This window comes from Sinohyriopsis cumingii, chromosome 2 (genome assembly GCF_028554795.1).
Source record: "Sinohyriopsis cumingii isolate HCF-2022 chromosome 2, ASM2855479v2, whole genome shotgun sequence".
In the NCBI taxonomy this organism is placed as follows: Eukaryota; Metazoa; Mollusca; class Bivalvia; order Unionida; family Unionidae; genus Sinohyriopsis; species Sinohyriopsis cumingii.
In genome coordinates, this window is record NC_142962.1 from 90,638,522 (window position 1) to 90,660,710 (window position 22,189).

General features: G+C 34.6%; 1 protein-coding gene across 1 annotated transcript; it reads left to right on the plus strand.

Moving 5' to 3' along the window:
- The first annotated feature begins 7 nt into the window (after window positions 1-7).
- Window positions 8-21,782, plus strand: LOC149805352 (damage-control phosphatase 1-like). The gene is made up of 6 exons (XM_089949561.1): window positions 8-134; window positions 1,248-1,353; window positions 6,683-6,918; window positions 11,643-11,808; window positions 15,785-15,927; window positions 18,837-21,782. The coding sequence occupies exons 1-6, from the start codon at window positions 94-96 to the stop codon at window positions 19,444-19,446; spliced, it is 1,302 nt and encodes a 433-aa protein (XP_089805687.1). The 5' UTR covers window positions 8-93; the 3' UTR covers window positions 19,447-21,782.
- The last annotated feature ends 407 nt before the right edge of the window (window positions 21,783-22,189 follow it).

Here is a 22,189-nt window from a genome sequence, read left to right on the forward strand (position 1 = left end):
CTTGAAACAATAGTTTTGATAGTTGTTTGCGAACCAGTCTAAATAAGTTACAAATTTTCGGTGACAGCGTGCCTCCCTAATCAAAACCTGAAAATGACTTCATTGCCAGAGCCGCTCTCAGCAAAAGATATAGAGTACACCAGTTTCTTATTATGATGTCATAAACACTGTAATTTGTGGGCGACGGGTATCAATGTTGTAGGATAGCGTTATGGCTGTATGGTAATATAGTGGCTATATACGAGGTAGTCGTGTGTATAATATTTGCAGTTATATCCTGGAGTCAGCGGTGTTCGCGCACTTTAGAACTTATCGTCACCTCATTAAAAATTAATCACAGGTTCATCTGACCCTTCTCACCCCTTTTTCATAGTTGGACATTTATGTTGGGGTGTTTGTACATCACATATTTAATTGGAATAGCCAAACAACCATCCCAAAATGAATGTCCAGATATAAAAAAGTAGGATGGTAAGAAAAAGAGGAAACTCGGATTAATCAGAAACGTACATCATTCATACCCATAATTTTAGTTAAGATGCATACAGATAAAATGACAATGAGGCGATTTCCAATATTCTTGTATGCATGGTTACAACCAAACTATCAAATGCCATTTTTGTCAAAAATGTGAAGAACAATAGAATTCGCATACCCTCCCATTCCTTTGTACCCTCATACAAAAACAAAAAGCATAAAGGATACTTGGTTATTTTATTCATCAGTACACTGGCTATCCAGCAAAATCATAAACCCATTAATAGTGACTTACAGTAACTGTACTGTACTGTATCTAGTTATTTACTTGACCAGTTACCACAGAATAAGGGGCCCCAGGTGGCTGAGTTGTCTAAAATGCTCGGCGTTATGGATCATTGCCATCTGTGTGGGTTCAAGTCTCGGGTTCAGCCAATGTGGGTATGTGAGAAAGCTTGCCAGTAGCTTCTTGTGGGTCGGTGGTTCTTTCTGGGGTTTTCTCGGGTTCTTCCTCCACCATTTATACTGGCTGCCATGTATAGCCTATCTTGTTTGCTGAAAAATGGCATTAAACCCAACAACAACAACCACAGAATAAAGATAATGGTGTAGGTACAAACAGAGTTTTTCTTGCACTTGTAAAAGGAAGCAAGAGTTTTAAAAATTTCAATTCATTTTCTACATTTAACTCTAACTATGAATATGCAAGTGTTAGATTTTTGTTTTTGGATGCTAGTCTTTAGTTACCAGTAATTATCTTTTCTTTGCAGCTCCTTTGCATACTACACAATCAAGGATCGTCTTCCAGTGATATTGGCCAAAATAGCAGATACAGTTTACAGGCTAAAAAATACAATTAGGGAACAACACGGAGAAGTATGATCAGTTCGAAATATCGTTTGTCTGTGTTTTTTGTAACCAACATATTCTATTGAAATGTCTTATTGCATTGCATGCATCCGTTCATCACATGTACATTCCGCAAGTCCCAAGTTTCACTTCAGATTGATTACTGTTTAGATGTTTTTATTATTTATCCCATACCAAATTTGATTTCATCCACAAAGTACTTAAGTCAGATTTAAGTTTCCCATTTTCACTCCAAAATGTAACTAAATTAAGGCCCTATTTTGATGTGAAAGTTGTGTCCTTGCATCATTAAAACCATATTGGCATGGGCAGTAATGTCCTCTAGCTATATTTCTTGTTTATCATTTACTCTTACTACATTATATCCCTGATATGGAAATAACTTGGATAGCTATTTTCTTTTTTGGCAAAGACAGAGAAACTCAGAATTTATTTATCATTTATAAAGTATAATATGCATATAAGCAGAATTATAAGCACTAGCTATGCTTAATTCAATCATATTAAATATTAAGGGGCTAACTTATTTGCTTCATTCCAGGGTTCCTTTATCTTAGGTACTCATGAATTATTAAACATAATTTTATTGCAAATATCTACATTGTTTGCCATAAGAAGAACATATTAATATAGTTAATACTATTGCTTCACTTAATTTGATAGGTATAAAAATTGTCATGATTTGATGAAAAATGCCATTTTTGTCAGGACTTAAGTTGCAGATTGGCAAAAAGGTCACTGTTGTTTTCATGTGATGGTAATGGCTCATTGGGTGTTTAAATTCACAAAATCCACGAAAATGATATTTATTGAAAAAGTAGTGAATTCATAATAAAAGGAAAAAATTATGAATATAGAAAGGAATTTTAATTGAAAGAAAATGATCATTTTGATTTTTAGCAGTCATTTTGATAATCTTCTTGTGGTCAGTAATATCAGTATGGGGTTTTCACCAAAAGACTTCTTGTGATGTTTAGTTGGTTTTAAATCAAAATGATGGCAATCTGACATTCACTATGGCCACAATGGCAGGTATCTTGAAATATGTTTATTGCTACTCATCCAGAATTGATGGTCATATTGACATTATTTTTCCCCCCAAATCTCTTGTGATATCAGGTTGGTCCTAATTGAAAATAGGGCCCTACAGACATTCAGTATTGAGGGTGATTAGAGGCCACATTTGGGCCTTGTGTTTACACCAAAATAGCTTTTTTAAAAAAATTCACTAGATTTCTTTTTCAAAATTTCCAATCAAACAGTAGTTGGCAATAGAAGTAAACTAAAGAGCTGGCTCTAAAGTTTTGAAATAGTATCACTCCATACACAAGGAATGCTAGGTCAGAAGAAAGAATGACATGGGAAAATTCATTCAGTTCTTTGTACAGAAAAGAAAGTATGATAAAAATGAAAGTAACTTTTTGCACTTTGTCAAACACCTTAGGGCAGAGGTTCTCAAACTGTGGTATGTGAACCACTGGTGGTCCATGATCAACATTTAAGTGGTTTGTGGAATGGTTTACAGTAGTTAATTAATGGTACAATCAGTATTAGAAAAGATCATTAAGTGGTCCACTGAGACCCTCAGCAATCATTAAGTGGTCTGCTAAGACCCTGAGCAAAAGTGGTGCATGAAAAAATGTTTGAGCACCACTACCTTAGAAGAAGTTTGTTACATTTCAGTAAAGGATTATCCAAAGTGTTTACATAAAGTCATCTTTCACCCACCAGCCCACCTTTCCCCAAAAGCATAGTTGCAAACTCTAATCATTTCTGCTTCATACTAAGCAATACTACAAAGAATGAGTCATTAAATAACAGTGAGTTATAAATACTCATTGAGTCATTAAATAACAGTGAGTTATAAATACTCATTGAGTCATTAAATAACTGTGAGTTATAAATGCTCATTGAATCATTAAATAGCAGTGAGTTACAAACACTCATTGAGTCATTAAATAAGAGTTATAAACACTGAGTAATTAAATAACAATGAGTTATAAACACTCATTGAGTAATTAAATAACAATGAGTTATAAACACTCATTGAGTCATTAAATAACAATGAGTTATAAACACTCATTGAGTCATTAAATAACAGTGAGTTACACTCACTGAGTCATTAAATAACATTGAGTTATAAACATTCATTGAGTCATTAAATAACTTCTGTGATACAAAATCAACAGAAATCAGAATGGGTCTACATGAGAAAAATATCCACGCTGAGAGGTACGTTCCAGGACAGACTGCCAACAAATATTTGTTCTTGGGGAAAACTGAATCATTGCTGGTAGATCTGAATCAGGGGATAGAAAAATCCATTGCCCAGGATCTCAGAACAAACCAAATATTAATGCTGGACAACCATATTTTCCAATGTGTAAAATTCTCCGGGTGTCCAAAAAGATTCCCAATATTAAAAATTGGACATGTTAAACATTATAATGGAATCCTTATATTTTCCAGTGACAAACATATGATCGTTTAGTTGATCCTAAGGGTACCTACACTAAGGTGACCAAGTTATTTCCATATAATTCAGTAGTTGAGAGTTGTGTGATTGCTGTAGGTAAGAAGCCACACTAATCCACAGGTGTCAGGTACTCATTATTATCTTTTATTTGCTGATCATAAATAAATTAAATAAGCATGTAAATTTTGTGTGGCACTTTATATTAACATCACTACAGCACTCGTGACTTACAAGAATTGTGTGCAGATAGGACTTAGTAAATGTTTGCATGCAGGCATGTATGTGTCTGTGTGAGTGTTGAATAGGTTTGATTAGAAGCAATCTTGGAGGGGGGAATCACAGTAATTTTTCCAAGCAACCAGATTTTCAGAGCTGATTGCCATTGGGTTTTCAGTCTTTCTACCCTTGTAAGTGACTATAATCTTTAATTCTTTATGTTGGGAACATTTTAAACAAAATATGCCCAACTAAGAAATACCCTTATAAAAGTTGCCAAAATAACTGATATTTCAAACTGCTGATTTCATTTGTTAAAAGTCACTATTTCATCATGAGAGAAGAATTTTCTAACCAGAAAAAAATATAACAAATAATAAGAAATGTATGAAATTTTAGACTGAGCTCAGTATTTGTTTTGTCAAATTTGCCTGAAACTATACATTGTCTGGTTATCAGCCAATATTTAAACTTTTGTTGTACATATTTAATTTCAATGTCACAAAAAAATTGTACACTTTCTGAGTTCAATTTCTCTTTCTATTTCTCTATGCATTTAGAAAATTAGGTTATATCTGAATTCTTCAAAAGTATGTTTACAAGATAACAGTTAACGTGCAATAATTTATTTATAGATATGTCCATAAACATATGCTTGTGGACACTCAAGATGTTTCATTTCTGATCGGATTTCTATAGCTTATCTCACCAAATCCTCAGATGAGTTTGATTGCAAGTGACATCTATACATATTAATGAGATGATTTTGCATCAGATTAGCTGAGCTTGAGGCATATATCTGATCAGATTTAGTATGTAGGCATATATCATAAAGACCTTGGATGATTTTAGTTATGTGTACTATTCATGCATATTAATGAGATGATCTTATATCTGATTGGTTGAACTTGTAAACACTCTAGGGGTCATATTTCTGATCAGATTTGGTATGTAAGCTTGCATCATCCAGATGTTACATGAGGGTCCATTCTGATCAGAAGTTGGGGATTGAACCTGCAGTGTTTAGGTTATAAAACCAGTGACTTGATCACTGAGCCACTCAGCTTCTTTAGGTGGAAATTTTGCATTCACATAATATTATGTCTTCTACTCAATTGAGTGTTTTCAGGCTCACATGGGCTGCTTGTTTAATATCATTTCCAAAATCTAAAATGTTAGTAATAAAAGACCATGCTTTGGAATCAAATGCATTTTTAATGTATGTTAAAATGAAAAGTCTAGATGTGTAAATTTTTTGGAGTGAGTGGGATAAACACATTATATAGGTTTCCTTTGTTTCCTCTGGGTTTTTAAAAAAAAAATCTATTTTAATCTGTGTGAACAACACTGAGTAATACGTTTATTAATCTGCTAACTGTAGGATACACCTGCCTTTCTTATTGCTTGGCAAGTACAAGTTATGGGATATAAAATACCCAGACTCTGGGAAACAGGAATATCAGATGGAAAAGTTAACAGTAAGTTCATAATTGTGTCATGAATCGAAATTGGTCAGCATGGATACAATGTCTTTGTTAGTATATGTATCCAGGGCTTGAAATTAAGGCTAATCCACTATCCCACCAAATTAAGGCTAATCCACTATCCCACCAAATTGAGGCTAATCCACTATCCCACCATTAGTGACTTGCTGATGGATCGCAACAACCCACCTATCACTAATCCACTGGAGCAATGAAAATTACCATCATAACAGTTAAGAAGTGGTTGAGAGTCATAATTCCTTTGTTATTGATCTGCGTATAGTATTAATTGAGTATCTACCAACATCCTGCACTTTTTACGAGGTATAGTAAATGCTCATGACTCAAATGGATAGTTGTTAAACCACTCATCAAGTAAATTAGCGATTATTGTTAAAACTGTCTTTGTGCATGTGGAACTGCATGGTGTACTGCTCCCAAGCACAGAATTCATTACTGATGATAACAAAAGGTACATGTATCACAGTCTAGCATTGACCAGTTAGAAAAAGTCATGTTTCTGAATTGACAAATAATCCATAATTATACAAAACAGTGTTTTAATATTTGTAATGTTGATAAACCCTCAGTACACAGTACGGTGAATGTGTGGAAGTATTGGCAAGGTGCACAGCCACCATTGAAATGGCAGAAAATAGATGATAGCAAATGAGAGTGTGGTTGCAAATATGACCAAGAGGAGAGACTAAGAAAGAACCAGAAATTCATAGAAAATTAACTCAAATGGATGAAGTATGACCCAGGAGAGGCTCTGGTGGTGTACACTTGCTCTGAGTATTGAGAGAAATAAAACAGTGCAAGGGGTACATGATTTGTGAGTCTTTGAAAAACATTAGTTATTGAAGTGTTGTCAATAAATAATAATGTTGAATTAGAAACTGAACTGGCCTCTTTTTGATTTTTACAGAATTAGTGAATTTTAGGCAGAAGCAGTAAAAATATGGGTAAGTGAGAGGAAAATACAAATTTCAAGCCCATTGTTTATGTGACCTCTTTAAAATGCCACTGGTGAAATGTAAGTAATGTACCATTATTTTTGCCAGATATAGTTTCCCCATAGCATTTACATTCCTTCAAGCATCAACAGAAGGAGTACAATTTAAAATTATTAATTTCATTTCTTGGTACATCTGTACAGGAGGGAGCTAAAGAACTGAAGGACATAGTTGGAGGTATTTCCAAACTTCGAAATGAACTTCAGACAGACAAGCCCATCCTACCTCTGGAGGATGACAGATCAGATGTAACAACCTGGAACAAATACCTGGAAGAGCAGACATCACTTCTTGGTTATCCTCCATCTTGGTTCAAGTCCGCATGGCTTTATGTGGAATGCTACATGTATCGTCGTGTACAGGAAGCTGTAGAGAAATGGTGTAGTATTATGAAATTTTGTGAAAGTGAAACTTTTGAATTGTTTAAAACAACCAGCTATTGCCATTATTAATGTAAATATCTGGCCCCTATAAACTTTCCTGACTCCATATTTTATAATTTTTTAGTATATTTATATAGTTCAGAAGACTTGGATACTTTTTTTTTTTTTAAACTTTAAAAAAAGAAAATAAAGTTGGAACATAAACTAAGGAATGTTTGCTTGATTCTTCAACTATAAGATAATGAAATTGCATTGATTACCCAAAGTATAGCTAGGTTTAACTGAAGGTGTAGGCAGCAATAAAAACAGATGACGTATGACGTGTTCCACATCTCATGATAATGCAGTTCCCTAAACAAAGTAGTCAACATCTCTGATTTGTGCGTTGTATAAGTTCTTGTCATCTTAGTTTCATTTAGTAGCAGATTTTCCCTAGATAACTTAAATTTTAGTCAATCTTCAGATAATGATAGAGATAACAATTTTCCAGAGAAGATATTCAGGAAAAATAAGTTTTATTAGGACATAAATTATCCATAAATTGAGAAAAGTAATTAGTTTTTTAATGTCTGGATATTTACAATAATGACAATAGTATTGAAGTCTTTCAAAGACCAAGCAGACCATGATCAAGATTTATACAGCTTTTAAAACTCTGATAGAGATCAGATTGCACAAATTACCTGTGGCTGCCAGTGTTTCTTGTACCCAATGCATGAATTTTTAATTTTGTTCAAAATGTATATTCTGTAAAATCATTGTGATTTTGTACTTTTGTCCATTCCCACGATTGATTTCTTATTTAGGAAGGTATAATGCATTGCAAGCAGTAGTTGTATGATCAAAAATTATTGGGGGAAGGCATGTGAATTGTGTCCTAGAGGGGTGTAGCAAATGGGTCAATTGATTAACCATGAAGGAACTTTCTAGCATGTGAATGGTCAGTAGTAGAGCAGAAAATGATGATGCAACAGTGTCCTTGCACCTCAGCATCTCCTCATGTCAAAGGTGAAAAAAGTAATTATATGCTTCTTTTGCACCTTTTGCATTTTTGGATGTCATTCAGCAGTATTATCCCTCTTGTTCCAACCCATTATTATAATAAACCCATTCCCACCATCTGGAATTAGGTGTTGGGGAAATTTCTGGTGGCATCTTTCCGTGCTGCTTAACAGCTACTTTCTGTAAATTACTTCCTTTTTGAGCTGATTTAAAATTTGCTGGTGCTGACCAGTTTGTTTCTGTATCCAACAAGTAATAACATTGTCTCAAAATTTCTTGACATCATATAGAATAAATGTTTCCAGTGTGAATTGCTTGCACCTAGATTTATATTAGTATAAATGCTCTTTATGTTCAATAGGGCTGACAAGGTACACCTGTGCCACATATCGATATGATTCACTGTATCCAGCCTATGATATGATACAATATCAAAACACATATGAACTTGATGGTCTTTCATCTTTAGAAGGTCTGTTAGTGGTATGTGGTGCCGTTTTATGTGTTGATGTACTTGTTAAACATTTTGAGTATGCAGAATACAGACTTAGCATCTATTAATATGCCATTCTCATCAATGACAAGATAAAAAAAAATACTTTCAAGCAGACTACCTGTTAGTTATCAGTGAGTTTTATTAGACATCATAGGCTATTTAAGGCAAGCTCCATTTAATTTGATGCAAGACTCACTTTAGCCACCACACCCTTTGCTTTGCCCTGCATGAATGCTTTGAAAACATACTGCCAATTTCATGTCACCTTGATGTTGTCTTCAGAATAAAAGAAATAGTGCAATTTTATCTTGCTAAGAAAATCTCATCTAGAACAAGTCCAAGTGTGGGAATGGGGATGAATATGAACAAATCTATATCACATTGCACTTTTCAGCAGACATATTAAACTGCCATGGTCTCAGGTACTTGTTTTTGTTATTTAAGAAAAAAAATTATCGAAAACACCCAATCCCATTCAATACAAATTTTTAACATGTACACAAGGTAACAAACTTGTGCAGTTTGAAATCTGTCAAATTGCTGATTCTGTGCTAGTTTTATTTATCCCATTGGTACATTCAGTCCCTGATTAAATATATTTGCATAAAAAGAAACAGGGGCCCGGAGTGTTCTAAAGCACTCTCCGTTACAGATCTCTGCCATCTCACATCTGTCTGCGTGGGTTCGAGTCTCGGATTTGGCCAATATGGGATGTGAGAAAGCTTGCCAGTAGCTCCTTGTGGGTCAGTGGTTCTTTCCGGGGTTTTCTCCGATTCATCCTCCACCATTACTGCTGGCCGCTATGTATAGCCTATTGTGTGCTAAAAAATGGCGTTAAACTCCACAACAACAACAACAACAAAAAGAAACATTGCAAAAATTTGTCTCATGTATGATTTAAATTAATTACTTTACAGACCAATTATTGAACACATTTGCATGAAGTTTCTCTGTTGTTTTGCCAATACTTCCTGTTTGTCATGCAGGGAATAAGCTACACTAAGTTCTGATTGGTGGTTATTGTTTATCCGGGACTGGAACAAACAATAACCGCCAATATGTGGCACATTGTTAGTGTAACCTTTAAATTTGACCAAAGTAGACAAGACACGATCAACATAGAAACCGTGAGTAAAAGTGATTATTAAATGATGATCAAAGTACTTCATTTACATGCGGATTGGTACATCTTTTTACTGAACATGCTGTTGGGATAAGATAATTAGGATGGAATTAGTGAGGGGGGTGCAGATTATGAACCATGTCACTTTGTGCTAAATTGTAGAAGGCGAGTGTTCTCAAGTCTTTTTGGTTTTAAAACCAAAAATGAGTCCTGTGCCTTAAACAGCTGTCTCAGACAAATTCTCAGTTTAATAAATAATGAAGCAAGAGACTATTATTCATGGCTGCTAAAAATGAAATAACTTTCATATGGTTAAGTATTATTTTGTATTGATTCTCCACCTCTTGTATCATTACATGTATTGGTGACAGCAAAAGTATTGATGCATTGATATATCGATTAATCAATTCACCCTTAATCTTAAAAGGATATTTTTCACTTAAAGCTCATGCGGCAATGAGATATATATGAATCAGAAGAAATTTAATCAAGAAAAACGAATTCGTCCACCTAGATGATTGTCACGGTGTGTATGTGCAACAAAATAATTCCAGAATTTATACCATTAGAATGGCATAGCACATGATGCATATATCAATACAAAGTGGTTGTGATATAACTTGTGTCACAATACAGAGGTTCTGATACACGTCATAATAAATACCTTGTGATATTGTTGTCAAAGCCATGTTAGTGGAAAAGCAGGACAAAGAAATCACTTTTCTGCTGCCCACCAGCAATAGAAATGGCAGCAGTGACAAAGTTTTTCTTTTGCATACATTCCCTTAACCCCCTTTAAAGATTTTGAACATATTCCATTAACCCCTTGAAAGATTTTGAACATATTTCCTTAACCCTTTAAAGATTTTGCACATGTTCCCTTAACCCCATACTTGAGATGAATCATTATAAAGCAAAGACAATTCAGACTCAATTTTCCCATGACCTTGAGTCAAGGTGACAGTAGCAGACATATTGTTATAAGGTTTTATTTAAAGATTTTCATTAGCATATATTTCCTAAAACCAAATGAGTCATTATAGTCTAAAATATTTCATTTTGCAACACTATTTATGTCAAGGTTTTTGTTAAAGTTCTTTCATTTGCTTATATTTCCAAAACCCTTTTTGATGGATTTTATTCATACTTTGAATGAGTTATTATGAAGCTAAGACAGTTCATTCTGTGACAAGCTCATTTGTTCATTTAATCTGGGCCACAGTCACAGTCATATAAAATTTGCTTATTGTTTTTGTATGATGTTGATTCATTTGCATAATTTTTTCTAAACTGCTTAATGGATTTTGTTTAGACTTGAGATGAATCGTTATGGAGTTACAGGAATTTGCACTGTGACATGCTTACGTAACCTTTAATCTCTCTGGGTCAGGGTTACATTTTAATGATCCTCAATTGTGGGCTCTGGCCTTCATTTTTATGTGAATAACTTATAGTAAACTTAAACATACACTCTAATTTACTCAAAGTGTATTTTATCGTCAAAACTGTCAATGGTATGAAAAATTTGACGTCTCCATCTACTTGTAAGCTTGTGTGAAAAAATGTACAGAATTACAGAAATGTACATTTTGTTGTGGTGTTGCAACCAAGTGTGTAAAAGTACAGTTGGTGATGTTTTGTATTGTGTAACAAAAAGTTATCATTTGTTCAGTGTCGACCACTCCAGTAGCCTAGTGGTTAAAGTGTTCACCTCGGATGCAGGAGGTTGCAGGTTCATACCCCGACCATGTCATACCAAAGACTTACAAAAAGTAACTAAAAGCTGCCTCACTTGGCGCTCAGCATTAAGAGGTTAGTGTTAGGACTGGTCGGCCTGGTGTCAGGATAATGTGACTGGGTGGGACATCGTGCTACATGTCTGCAGCATGATGTCCCAGTGCTAGACATCAATATAAACTGCCACACTGCAGACATCTTAGCAATATGACTGAAAAACTGTTAAAGCTACATTAAAAATCGAAATCACACATAACTGTTCAGTCTTGTTTTCTTATCACTACAGTTTTTTGGACCAGCATTTTAGTGAATCTAGTTTTTGGCAACATTTGTTTAATTCAGTGCTATGTTTGATATTTCAGTAAGATCCTGAAGTCACTGGATGTCTTTCAGGAGCAGAAGCAAAAGGCATTTTTGAACTCCCAAGGAGCAATCCTAATCCTGCTGAACTACAGCATGAAAATTATAAAGGACCTGGAGAATGAGGAAGAGCTAGATGTAGAAAAACTCTTTCAGCAGTTTACTCAGGTCACAATCATTACATAAAGGTCTTTGATATTTTGCCAGAATACATTTATGTGGAGACACATGTATCACTTTTATAGAGGCAACAACAGCATCACATCATATTGTGGTTTTGCTTCTAAGTTTTTAGCTCACCTTCCCATGAGGTCATGCGAACTTATTGAATGATCTTTGAGTAATACCTCAGCATTGCACTTTTTTGTCTAACTTATAAGATCACCTGGAAATAAGGTTCCAGCATTTCTGCATCACCTCAACATTGTATTTTGCATTGCTGTTTTTATATCACTTGAACATAAGGGGCTAAGTGAGTTTATGGTATCGTGCTTCAGAATTGCCTCAACATTGTATTTTGCATCGCTGTTTTTATTTCACTTGAACATAAGGGGCTAAGTGAGCTTATGTTATAATGCTTCAGCATTGTATTTTGCATCACTGTTTTTATTTCACTTGAACATAAGGGGCTAAGTGAGCTTATGGTTATGACAGCTTTGCCGGATTTGCCAATGAAATTTTGTTGGTAAGAAGATTTCAATAATTATCTTGTTAACCATATGTAGGGGTCACAGGTCAAGTGACACTAGGCTGTGTTGTTTATGTAATTAGGAGAATCGGTTATCGTTCACCTGGGGAATCCAGCCATCATTCCTTAGAAGGATACCCAAGGTAGAGGTCGGATGCACAGCACTCCCTCCTCCTATTACCTATTCTGCTAATGTATGTGCTTGGGGAATGTATTTGAAGGGAAAGCAAATTTATAAGTAAATTGTGTTTCTCTGAGAATACTTAACCAATTACATTACTTAAAAACCCTCGCAACCACCCTGTCATGTGTGCATCCTCATTTTAGTAGAGATGAATTAATACTTGGTATTTTAACATGGTTGACATAATGAATAATAATAAAGATAACTAATCTGAATGTTCAGTTCAGTGTGTCAAATATGTTTCATACAGGTGGTGATTCTGTTTCCTCAGGATTGTGCAGTTCAGAATGTTATAATGCGGTTTAATGCCATTTTTGAGCACAATATAGGCTATACATTGCGGCCAGTATTGAAGGTGGGGGAAGAACCCGGGAAAACGGAAAGAACGACCAACCCATGAGAAGCCACCGGCAAGCTTTCTCACATGCCCATTAGTCGAGCCTGAGACTCAAACCCACACATACAACATATTGACATAAGTCATTCTGAGCTGGGGTGGCCAGGTGGTCTAAAGCACTCACCATTCTGGATCACTGCCATCTAACCTCTGTCTGTGTGGGTTCGAGTCCAAGGCTCGGCTAGCCTGAGTACGTGGGAAAGCCTGCCAGTAGCTTCTCGTGGGTTGGTGGTTCTTCCCTGGATATTCCAGGGTTCTTCCTCCACCATTTATACTGGCTGCCATGTATAGCCTATCTTGTGCTGAAAAAAGGCGTTAAACCCTAGAACAACAACAACAACAACAACTTTCATTTCGCAGTAATTATGATAGTATTAAAAATATGTACATGTTCATCTGGCAGTAATCATGATAGTATTAAATAATTACATGTTCATTTGGTAGTAATTATGATATTATTAAAATAAGTACACATTCATTTGGCGGTAATCATAATAGTATTAAAATAAGTACACATTCACTCAGCAACAGTCATCATTATAATATAGACACTAAGAATGTGGAGACAACTTTGAAATTAAATGGTATGATCTTTAACAGATTCATAATGAAGAAAATGGTTGTATACAACTCGGTTTTTACAATGAGAATAGATTACACTAGAAAACTGGATATTTCTTGGAAGTTAGTTTGCTTTGAAAAAGCAATACAAGATGCTTATTAGAAATACTAAAAATTACTGTCAGAAGAAAAGATACAAGGTATATTTCTCACTATTTAGTCTTTACAGTTTCATTGAGCCTAATATATGGTAGAAATGTATTATGTAATTATTAGATTTATTGATGCTCAAGAATATGATATGATTTTAATCTTGAAAAATTATGTGGCATTTCAGGAAATTGAAATACTATAGAAGTCTATGGGCTTTTAGAGGATTCACTAGGGACCCAATAATATATGCCAAATACTAGAAATCACAAAAATATTAGAGAATATGCAGTTTTCATAAATTTAGCTAGGAAATGAATTTGCCCCAAAATGTTCTTCATTGTAGAGATTGATTTACAGAAGAATGTCTCACCTCTGTCAGCGTGGGTTCGAGTCTCAGATTTGGCCAGTGTGGGTATGTGAGAAAGCCTGCCAGTAGCTTCTCATGGGTCAGTGGTTCTTTCCGGAGGTTTTCCCGGGTTCTTTCTCCACCATTAATACTGGCCGCCATGTATAGCCTATCGTGTGCTGAAAAATGGTGTTAAACCATATAACAACAACAACAACAGAAGAAGAATGTATTAATTGAGTCCTTGATTTTATGCCCTGATTGTGCAGCACTTGCATACTTCCAGAACCTGTCTTGAGTGACCTCTCCTACCAGTGACTTCTTTCATGTACGACTACAGATATCATGCACAGATCAATTTTATTACATTAACTCACTTGGTGAGTAATTGCAGATTGTGAACAGCAACCACAATTTTTTGTCAAAAGAATGCATTTCGACACTGCTATGAACGACCCTTTCACAAAAAAACAAATGAAACCTCTAACTTTTATTTAATCTATCGTATCCATGTCCACTCAGGTGTGTCTGCAAAGTGCATATTTTTCTCAAACAAAACCACTATGCATGACTGCATCACAATGCAGATAAATACCACTGACCTTATTTAATTTTTGGAAGCCATGGCTATTCATGAAGTTATTTTGTGCTATAAAAAAAACTAAAAAAAACAGCAGTTGAGTCTAGCTACTGGTTCGTAAAATATGTAGGTCATGCAGGTAGACATTGGAGACTGCAGACTATAAACCAGACTAAAGTACATGACACTAACCACCGCTGTCGTGCCTGAGTCCTGTAAATCCCCATTAGGATTAACTGTTGCCTCCTCAAACGAAGCACTCACAGATGTACATAGTCATATTAAATGTTTTTTTATATCTCCTGTGAAAAACCACAAAATTCCTTTGGCCTAATGAGAACTTTTTTAAAAGGGCTTCATTGTAGTATATCATTTGTCTCTGGAGTCAATCCATAATGCCTAGAGTGAACACCATCTTTGCAGTAATAAGTGATTATTGTTTTACAGATTGGATAATCATTATAACAGGTGCATGTTATATGTTGACTTTTTTATGTTACCAGTATTAAAACCCACACACCAAGCCATTATCTATTCATTGTGGCGCAGCCTGTTACACCCTTTCCTGTTCAAGATGATCTCTTTATGTCATCGGTGAATTAAACATTTTTGTTTTTGTCTTAAAATAAGTTTGTTTTGTTTCTGGATGGGTTAGTTCTGTCTTTTGATTTAATTCTTTGATGCATGTATATTGGTGCCCTATTTCCTTAGAGCCTAATAAAAAACAGCTACAATGCTATTCATACATGGGGTGAGTAAGTGTCATCATACCTAACTGCCTTTTTTATGCTATGTATGAGGTTAGTCTAAAAAAATTGAAGTGTCAAGTTGACTTATGATAAATTAATATTACCTTAGTTAATTTTTGCAGTCCATATGCTAACCTACATGTATACATAATCTTGAAATATAATTGTAAATGTTTTATGATAAATGTATATCTTTATTATTATACAAAATTACCTTGAGATGAAATCATTGCAGTATTTGGACAAGAACTATAAATAATGAATAGAATGCATGTACAGCAATTGTGGATATTTTCACTTCTTAAACCTGATGCATTTTGAACTTGAAAACGGGTATTCTTGTACAAAGACCACCTGTCTTGAGAAACTGCTCAATGTTGGCAGAAGGCGTGGTCTCACAAGACATGTTTTACTGTAAAATGTTTTGCTCTGCATTGTTTAATAATTGGATTAATGTTATCTCCCTCATCTCTTCCTCTTCCATAGGTTGCCTTGTGGGGGAACAAGTGTGATTTATCCATATCAGCAGGGTTTGAAAATTCGCAAACCAGTTGCCCTCTCGATCAAGTGGAAACCTTGAAGGACCATATCCTTATTGATGATCTGAAACCACTGTTGACTTGTTTACAGTAAGCTGTGTTTTTGACACTCTGCATTATCTTCGGTCCATGCTATTGCAGAAATAAAAAGATAAAGTGCAGATGGGAGTTCTAATTGTTCTCCATAAAAACTACAAAAACATTTTATGGATTTATTCAGCAGCAATTGAAGATTTAGCACATGCCTATTCAGACATATTAAGGTCATATCATGTAGAAAAATGGATATAAATTGTGTGGCATTAAAATGAATGATATATAGGTATATATCATTTTTTCCTTGTATTAAAACCAAACACACAAAGACAACTGCAATATCTTTTTTAACAGCTTTATCTTATATCACCGTCAACTTGACAATAATATTTAAAAAGTTTTCTGATTAATCAAACTGTTGATAGTACAGTTTATTCAGAATGATCTTTTCATAATGTGGAAAGCAAACTGTTGACAGTACAGTTTATTCAGAATGGTCTTTTCATAATGTGGAAAGCAAACTGTTGACAGTACAGTTTATTCAGAATGGTCTTTTCATAATGTGGAAAGCAAACTGTTGACAGTGCATTGTATCAGAATGATCTTTTTATAATGTGGAAAGCAAACTGTTGACAGTACAGTTTATTCAGAATGGTCTTTTCATAATGTGGAAAGCAAACTGTTGACAGTATAGTGTATCAGAATGGTCTTTTCATAATGTGGAAAGCAAACTTTTGACAGTACAATGTATTCAGAATGATCTTTTCATAATGTGGAAAGCAAACTGTTGACAGTAGTTTATTCAGAATGGTCTTTTCATAATGTTGAAAGCAAACTGTTGACAGTGCATTGTATCAGAATGATCTTTTCATAATGTGGAAAGCAAATTGTTGACAGTGCAGTTCATTCAGAATGATCTTTTCATAATGTGGAAAGCAAACTGTTGACAGTACAGTTTATTCAGAATGGTCTTTTCATAATGTGGAAAGCAAACTGTTGACAGTGCATTGTATCAGAATGGTCTTTTCATGATGTGGAAAGCAAACTGTTGACAGTGCAGTTCATTCAGAATGATCTTTTCATAATGTGGAAAGCAAACTGTTGACAGTGCAGTTTATTCAGAATGGTCTTTTCATAATGTGGAAAGCAAACTGTTGACAGTACATTGTATCAGAATGGTCTTTTCATAATGTGGAAAGCAAATTGTTGACAGTGCAGTTTATTCAGAATGGTCTTTTCATAATGTTGAAAGCAAGCTGTTGACAGTGCATTGTATCAGACTGGTCTTTTCATAATGTGGAAAGCAAACTGTTGACAGTGCAGTTTATTCAGAATGGTCTTTTCTTAATGTGGAAAGCAAACTGTTGACAGTACAGTTTATTCAGAATGGTCTTTTCATAATGTGGAAAGCAAACTGTTGACAGTGCATTGTATCAGAATGGTCTTTTCATAATGTGGAAAGCAAACTGTTGACAGTACAATTTATTCAGAATGATCTTTTCATAATGTGGAAAGCAAACTGTTGACAGTGCAGTTTATTCAGAATGGTCTTTTCATAATGTGGAAAGCAAACTGTTGACAGTGCATTGTATCAGAATGGTCTTTTCATAATGTGGAAAGCAAATTGTTGACAGTGCAGTTTATTCAGAATGGTCTTTTCATAATGTTGAAAGCAAACTGTTGACAGTGCATTGTATCAGACTGGTCTTTTCATAATGTGGAAAGCAAACTGTTGACAGTGCAGTTCATTCAGAATGATCTTTTCATAATATGGAAAGCAAACTGTTGACAGTACAGTTGATTCAGAATGATCTTTTCATAATGTGGAAAGCAAACTGTTGACAGTGCATTGTATCAGAATGGTCTTTTCATGATGTGGAAAGCAAACTGTTGACAGTGCATTGTATCAGAATGGTCTTTTCATAATGTGGAAAGCAAATTGTTGACAGTGCAGTTTATTCAGAATGGTCTTTTCATAATGTTGAAAGCAAACTGTTGACAGTGCATTGTATCAGAATGGTCTTTTCATGATGTGGAAAGCAAACTGTTGACAATGCATTGTATCAGAATGGTCTTTTTATAATGTGGAAAGCAAACTGTTGACAGTACAGTTTATTCAGAATGGTCTTTTCATAATGTGGAAAGCAAACTGTTGACAGTGCATTGTATCAGATTGGTCTTTTCATAATGTGGAAAGCAAACTGTTGACAGTGCAGTTCATTCAGAATGGTCTTTTCATAATGTGATCACTAATATTGCATAATAATTCATGCATATCTTAGAGTTGTGATTTTTGTCTTTTAATACCTCTGAAAAGTGAATCACATGACTAAAATCTTTTTGTGGAAAAAAATTATAGCTTTTCTCAGTATAATTCTGCCAATTCACTTGTCCAGTGGTAAACATTTTATATCACATGCAGTAATCTCCACATGTCTGGTATCAGGAATGTGGCATGTGGTACCTAACACAAGTTACATTCTGCTATTTGTCCATTCCTATCTACATCTGCTTCACAAAAATTGTGGAAGTAAAGCTACTCTTGCAGAACCTTCATGGATTCAGTTTAAAACTGGTGAAATGTTACCGATGTGAATATATTTTGACACAGTCTGTGACAAGTTCAATGGCCTTCTCTCCATGATATAAGGTTCAGGAATTTTACACTACACTTACAGGTATATTGTCAACACATTAACTCAGATATGCAAGAAAATACTTTGGTATATTGGAGATGACTTCAGTGCATAACTGTTAAAAAGTACAGAAGGACAGAAGAAATGGATTTATCTTTGATAACTTGAAATTTTTTAAGCTAGTAGAATATCAGGCTCTTCAATGGACTCTTGTTTATTTAGGTACCTTGCAACTAATTGTTATATCAAAAACTTAAATGGTCTAAAGATCTGCAGCAAACAAATAAATTAATTCTAAGTGAACTGAAATTATTCATTTTCTTTCAGAGCCTCTGCACCTGGAAGGGTGGATATTATCTTGGATAATGCAGGATTTGAACTTGTAACAGACCTTTGCCTAGCAGAGATTCTTCTGTCGACAAAGTTGGCCTCCAGCATTCACTTCCATGCCAAGGAATTTCCCTGGTTTGTATCAGATGTGACAAAACAAGATTTTGACTGGACTTTACAGACACTAGGCAGGAGCAACAGTATTGCCATGAATTTCTTTGTTCAGCGCTGGAAGGGCAGGTTGAGCAACAAGTCATGGAATTTACAGGTTCACGATTATTGGACACTTCCTTTTGATTACAGTGAAATGAAAATGCGCTGTTCAGATCTTTACAAAGAACTCAGCAAATCCTCTCTACTATTTTTCAAAGGTGATTTGAATTATAGGAAACTTGTTGGGGACAGAAATTGGGACACTACAACCCCATTTGCAGAAAGTCTTCGTGGATTCCACCCAGCTCCACTTTGTACCCTGAGAGCCCTAAAAGCTGATGTTCAGACAGGGCTAGCAGAGGGACAAGCCAAGGCAGTGGGAGAAAAAGATACAGAGTGGATGGTGAATGGAAACTGGGCTGTGATTTCATTTTGTGATAGGATATTTCAGTAATCAGATAAATGAAAAAAATGATCTGGTAAAATGTTGCAATTTGAAAGACAATATGTACTGTATCTTCTGCATGTTTTTGATGGCAAAAGATAATTACTTAAATTTTCTTCTGTCCAAAATTATACTAAATCTTGCATTCATTGTCAAAAAACAAAGACAAGAAAAATTCTAAGCCTCAGCAACCAAACCCACACATATATTTGGCTATCCCTTAAGTCACACATGAAAGTAATCATAATTTACATATAAATAAATGAATGAATGAAACCGACATTACTTGCCTTGTTTCATCTAATTTATTTCAGTCCAAAAGAAAATGCAGTCATCTTGAAAAGCAACTTAATGTGAAGTAATAAAATCCATTTTGTTTTTAATCTTTTACGATCATAAACAGCCAATGAAAATCTGTATAAATAATACTCCGTTCTGTGACAGAGTTTGTCATGAAATTAAAGTTAAATGAAAATAGATGTTATAGAATAAATTTTGGTTGTAGTTTTCCAGGCATTTAAAGCAGTGGTTTTTTGTTAGTTAGTGGGAGTGTGGAAGGTTGGTTCTAAGTATTACTAACAGAACAAAAGAACAGCCCAGCTTGTGTGTCTGATGTCAGAACTTGTATGAACTAAAAATAAACTTAAATTACATTCCAACACTTATCAGTTCATAACAGTATATAAAACAAATTAAATAAGGAGGTGTTTTGTGATCGGATATTTTTTAAGCTGTTTTAGTATATGCAGAAACTAATTCTTGTATATGTGCATGGCAAATATCCAGCTGCAGGTTTAATTATCATGGAAGTGTCAAATATTCTCATGATGGAGACTTTTACAGTTTTCTCTCTTAATAAAGGGTGACATATTCTTCAGATTTATTCACGATTTTTTTTTATACAGGTGAGGATTACAATTTTAAATAATTTTATTCCTTACATCAGTGTCAGTAATGTAGCGAAAAATGCAGTGTGAATCTCCCAGTTTTTGGCAATTTGAATCAGGGATGAACTTGTCAAGGTATTTTTAGATAAGCAAGCCATTTCTCCACATTTTGAAAGTGTTGTTATTTTGTCTCATTTATCATTACACAACAATTTTGTCTTAAAGCATCTGTGCAAAAATAAAATTCTTTTAAAATGACACTGAAAAATTACAAATCATAAAAATTTATTATGCAAGCAAATCTTGTTGTTCATAAATAAAACTGTCCAAAGACATACAGAAAATATGGTAATCACTTAATATGCAGTGACTTGCAACAGTTACATTGTTGAAACCTTCAATGAGTTTCATGTCATCCTTTGGAGGAGTTATAACCCCTGAATGTCCAATCTCCTAAGTTTGCTTCTCAACGTAAGTTCCTCTGCTTAAGGCTCTGCCAAAGTACATTGTGGTTAGTGGGGTCCATTGCCATACACCCATCACTGATGATTCAAGTTGATTCTCTCTTGTCCTTGCTTTACTTCACTCCTTTTGTAATTGGGCAAAAATAAGGAGAGTTCCAGGTAGACATGGCATAACTATCTTCATAAAATCTGATTAAATCCTTGGTGGAATTTCGGTAAATAGTAATTTATATAATTTAATCATGTCCACTGCTATTTTATTTTACATTCCAGGAAAGAATGATCACCATGAGATGACACGCATGTGGACTTGTAACTAATTAATTTTGTAAATATTGGTTTCATATCATGTAATTGAAGGCAGTTTTGTTCACCATTTATGAATACATAGAAATGGACCGTAACATTAGCTGGGATGCCCTACTAGGAAATTCTTGCCTTACCACTTGATTTCAGGCTTGTTTGTTTCTTATAGTTTTCATTTCTTCTTTTATGTTTATCAGTCCACTATGTCATTTAAACTTCAGAAAGGTTTTTGTAATTACCTATGGAATAAAATCAAGGACTCTGCAAAATTATCTTTTTTTTTCTGTCCTGGGCTTTTAATATTTGTGGACCAACTTTTTGTATGCAGATGTGGGCTTTTTTATATTATGTCAGAAATGATATAAACAGTAGCATTTATAACTTGTACATGTTAGGGATTAACATAATTTAATTTAAAAAGACACCCTTTCATAGGAACCTATGATTTATTCACATTTTTCAATGATTTATGGTAAATTGATATACCCTGATGATATGCTTTGTACACAATTTTCTTTTCTTCGTTGCAATATAAACGTATCTATTAGTGCCTCTGATGATTTATCAAATGCTCAATGGATGTCAACCAATTTACTTCCATTAATAACTCCTGTACCTATTAATATATGAAAACAATATCTTCTTTCTACTTTGAATATATGTTTGATAATAAAATAAACAACAATCACTTTTGTTTGTATATATATCTTGTTTTACAAAACAAATGGGGGCCCCAAGTGGCCGAGTGGTCTAAAGCACTCACTGTTATGGATCACTGCCATCTCACCTCTGTCTGCGTGGGGGTGTGTGTGAAAGCATTCCGGTAGCTTCTTGTGTGTCAGTGGTTCTTTGGGGTTTTCCCAGGTTCTTCCTCCACCATTTATACTGGCCACCATGTATAGTCTATCTTGTGCTGAAAAATGGCATTAAACCCTATAGCAACTACAAAACAAGTGCAAATCATTCTTTTGTTCTAACATATTGGAAAATAATTGTCCCTGCTTTCATTTGTTCAAGTGCAATTAAACCTTCACGTGGGTAAATCGGTTTCCTCCCTCCCTTGCACCCACCCCCTTCACAACAGAAGTTAATCAT

Coding starts and splice junctions, on each gene's coding strand:
- LOC149805352 (XM_089949561.1), top strand. CDS start 94: ATGACTTCATTGCCAGAGCCGCTCTCAGCAAAAGATATAGA. Junction 11,809..15,784: donor TCTTTCAGCAGTTTACTCAG/GTCACAATCATT, acceptor CCTCTTCCATAG/GTTGCCTTGTGGGGGAACAA. Junction 15,928..18,836: donor CCACTGTTGACTTGTTTACA/GTAAGCTGTGTT, acceptor ATTTTCTTTCAG/AGCCTCTGCACCTGGAAGGG.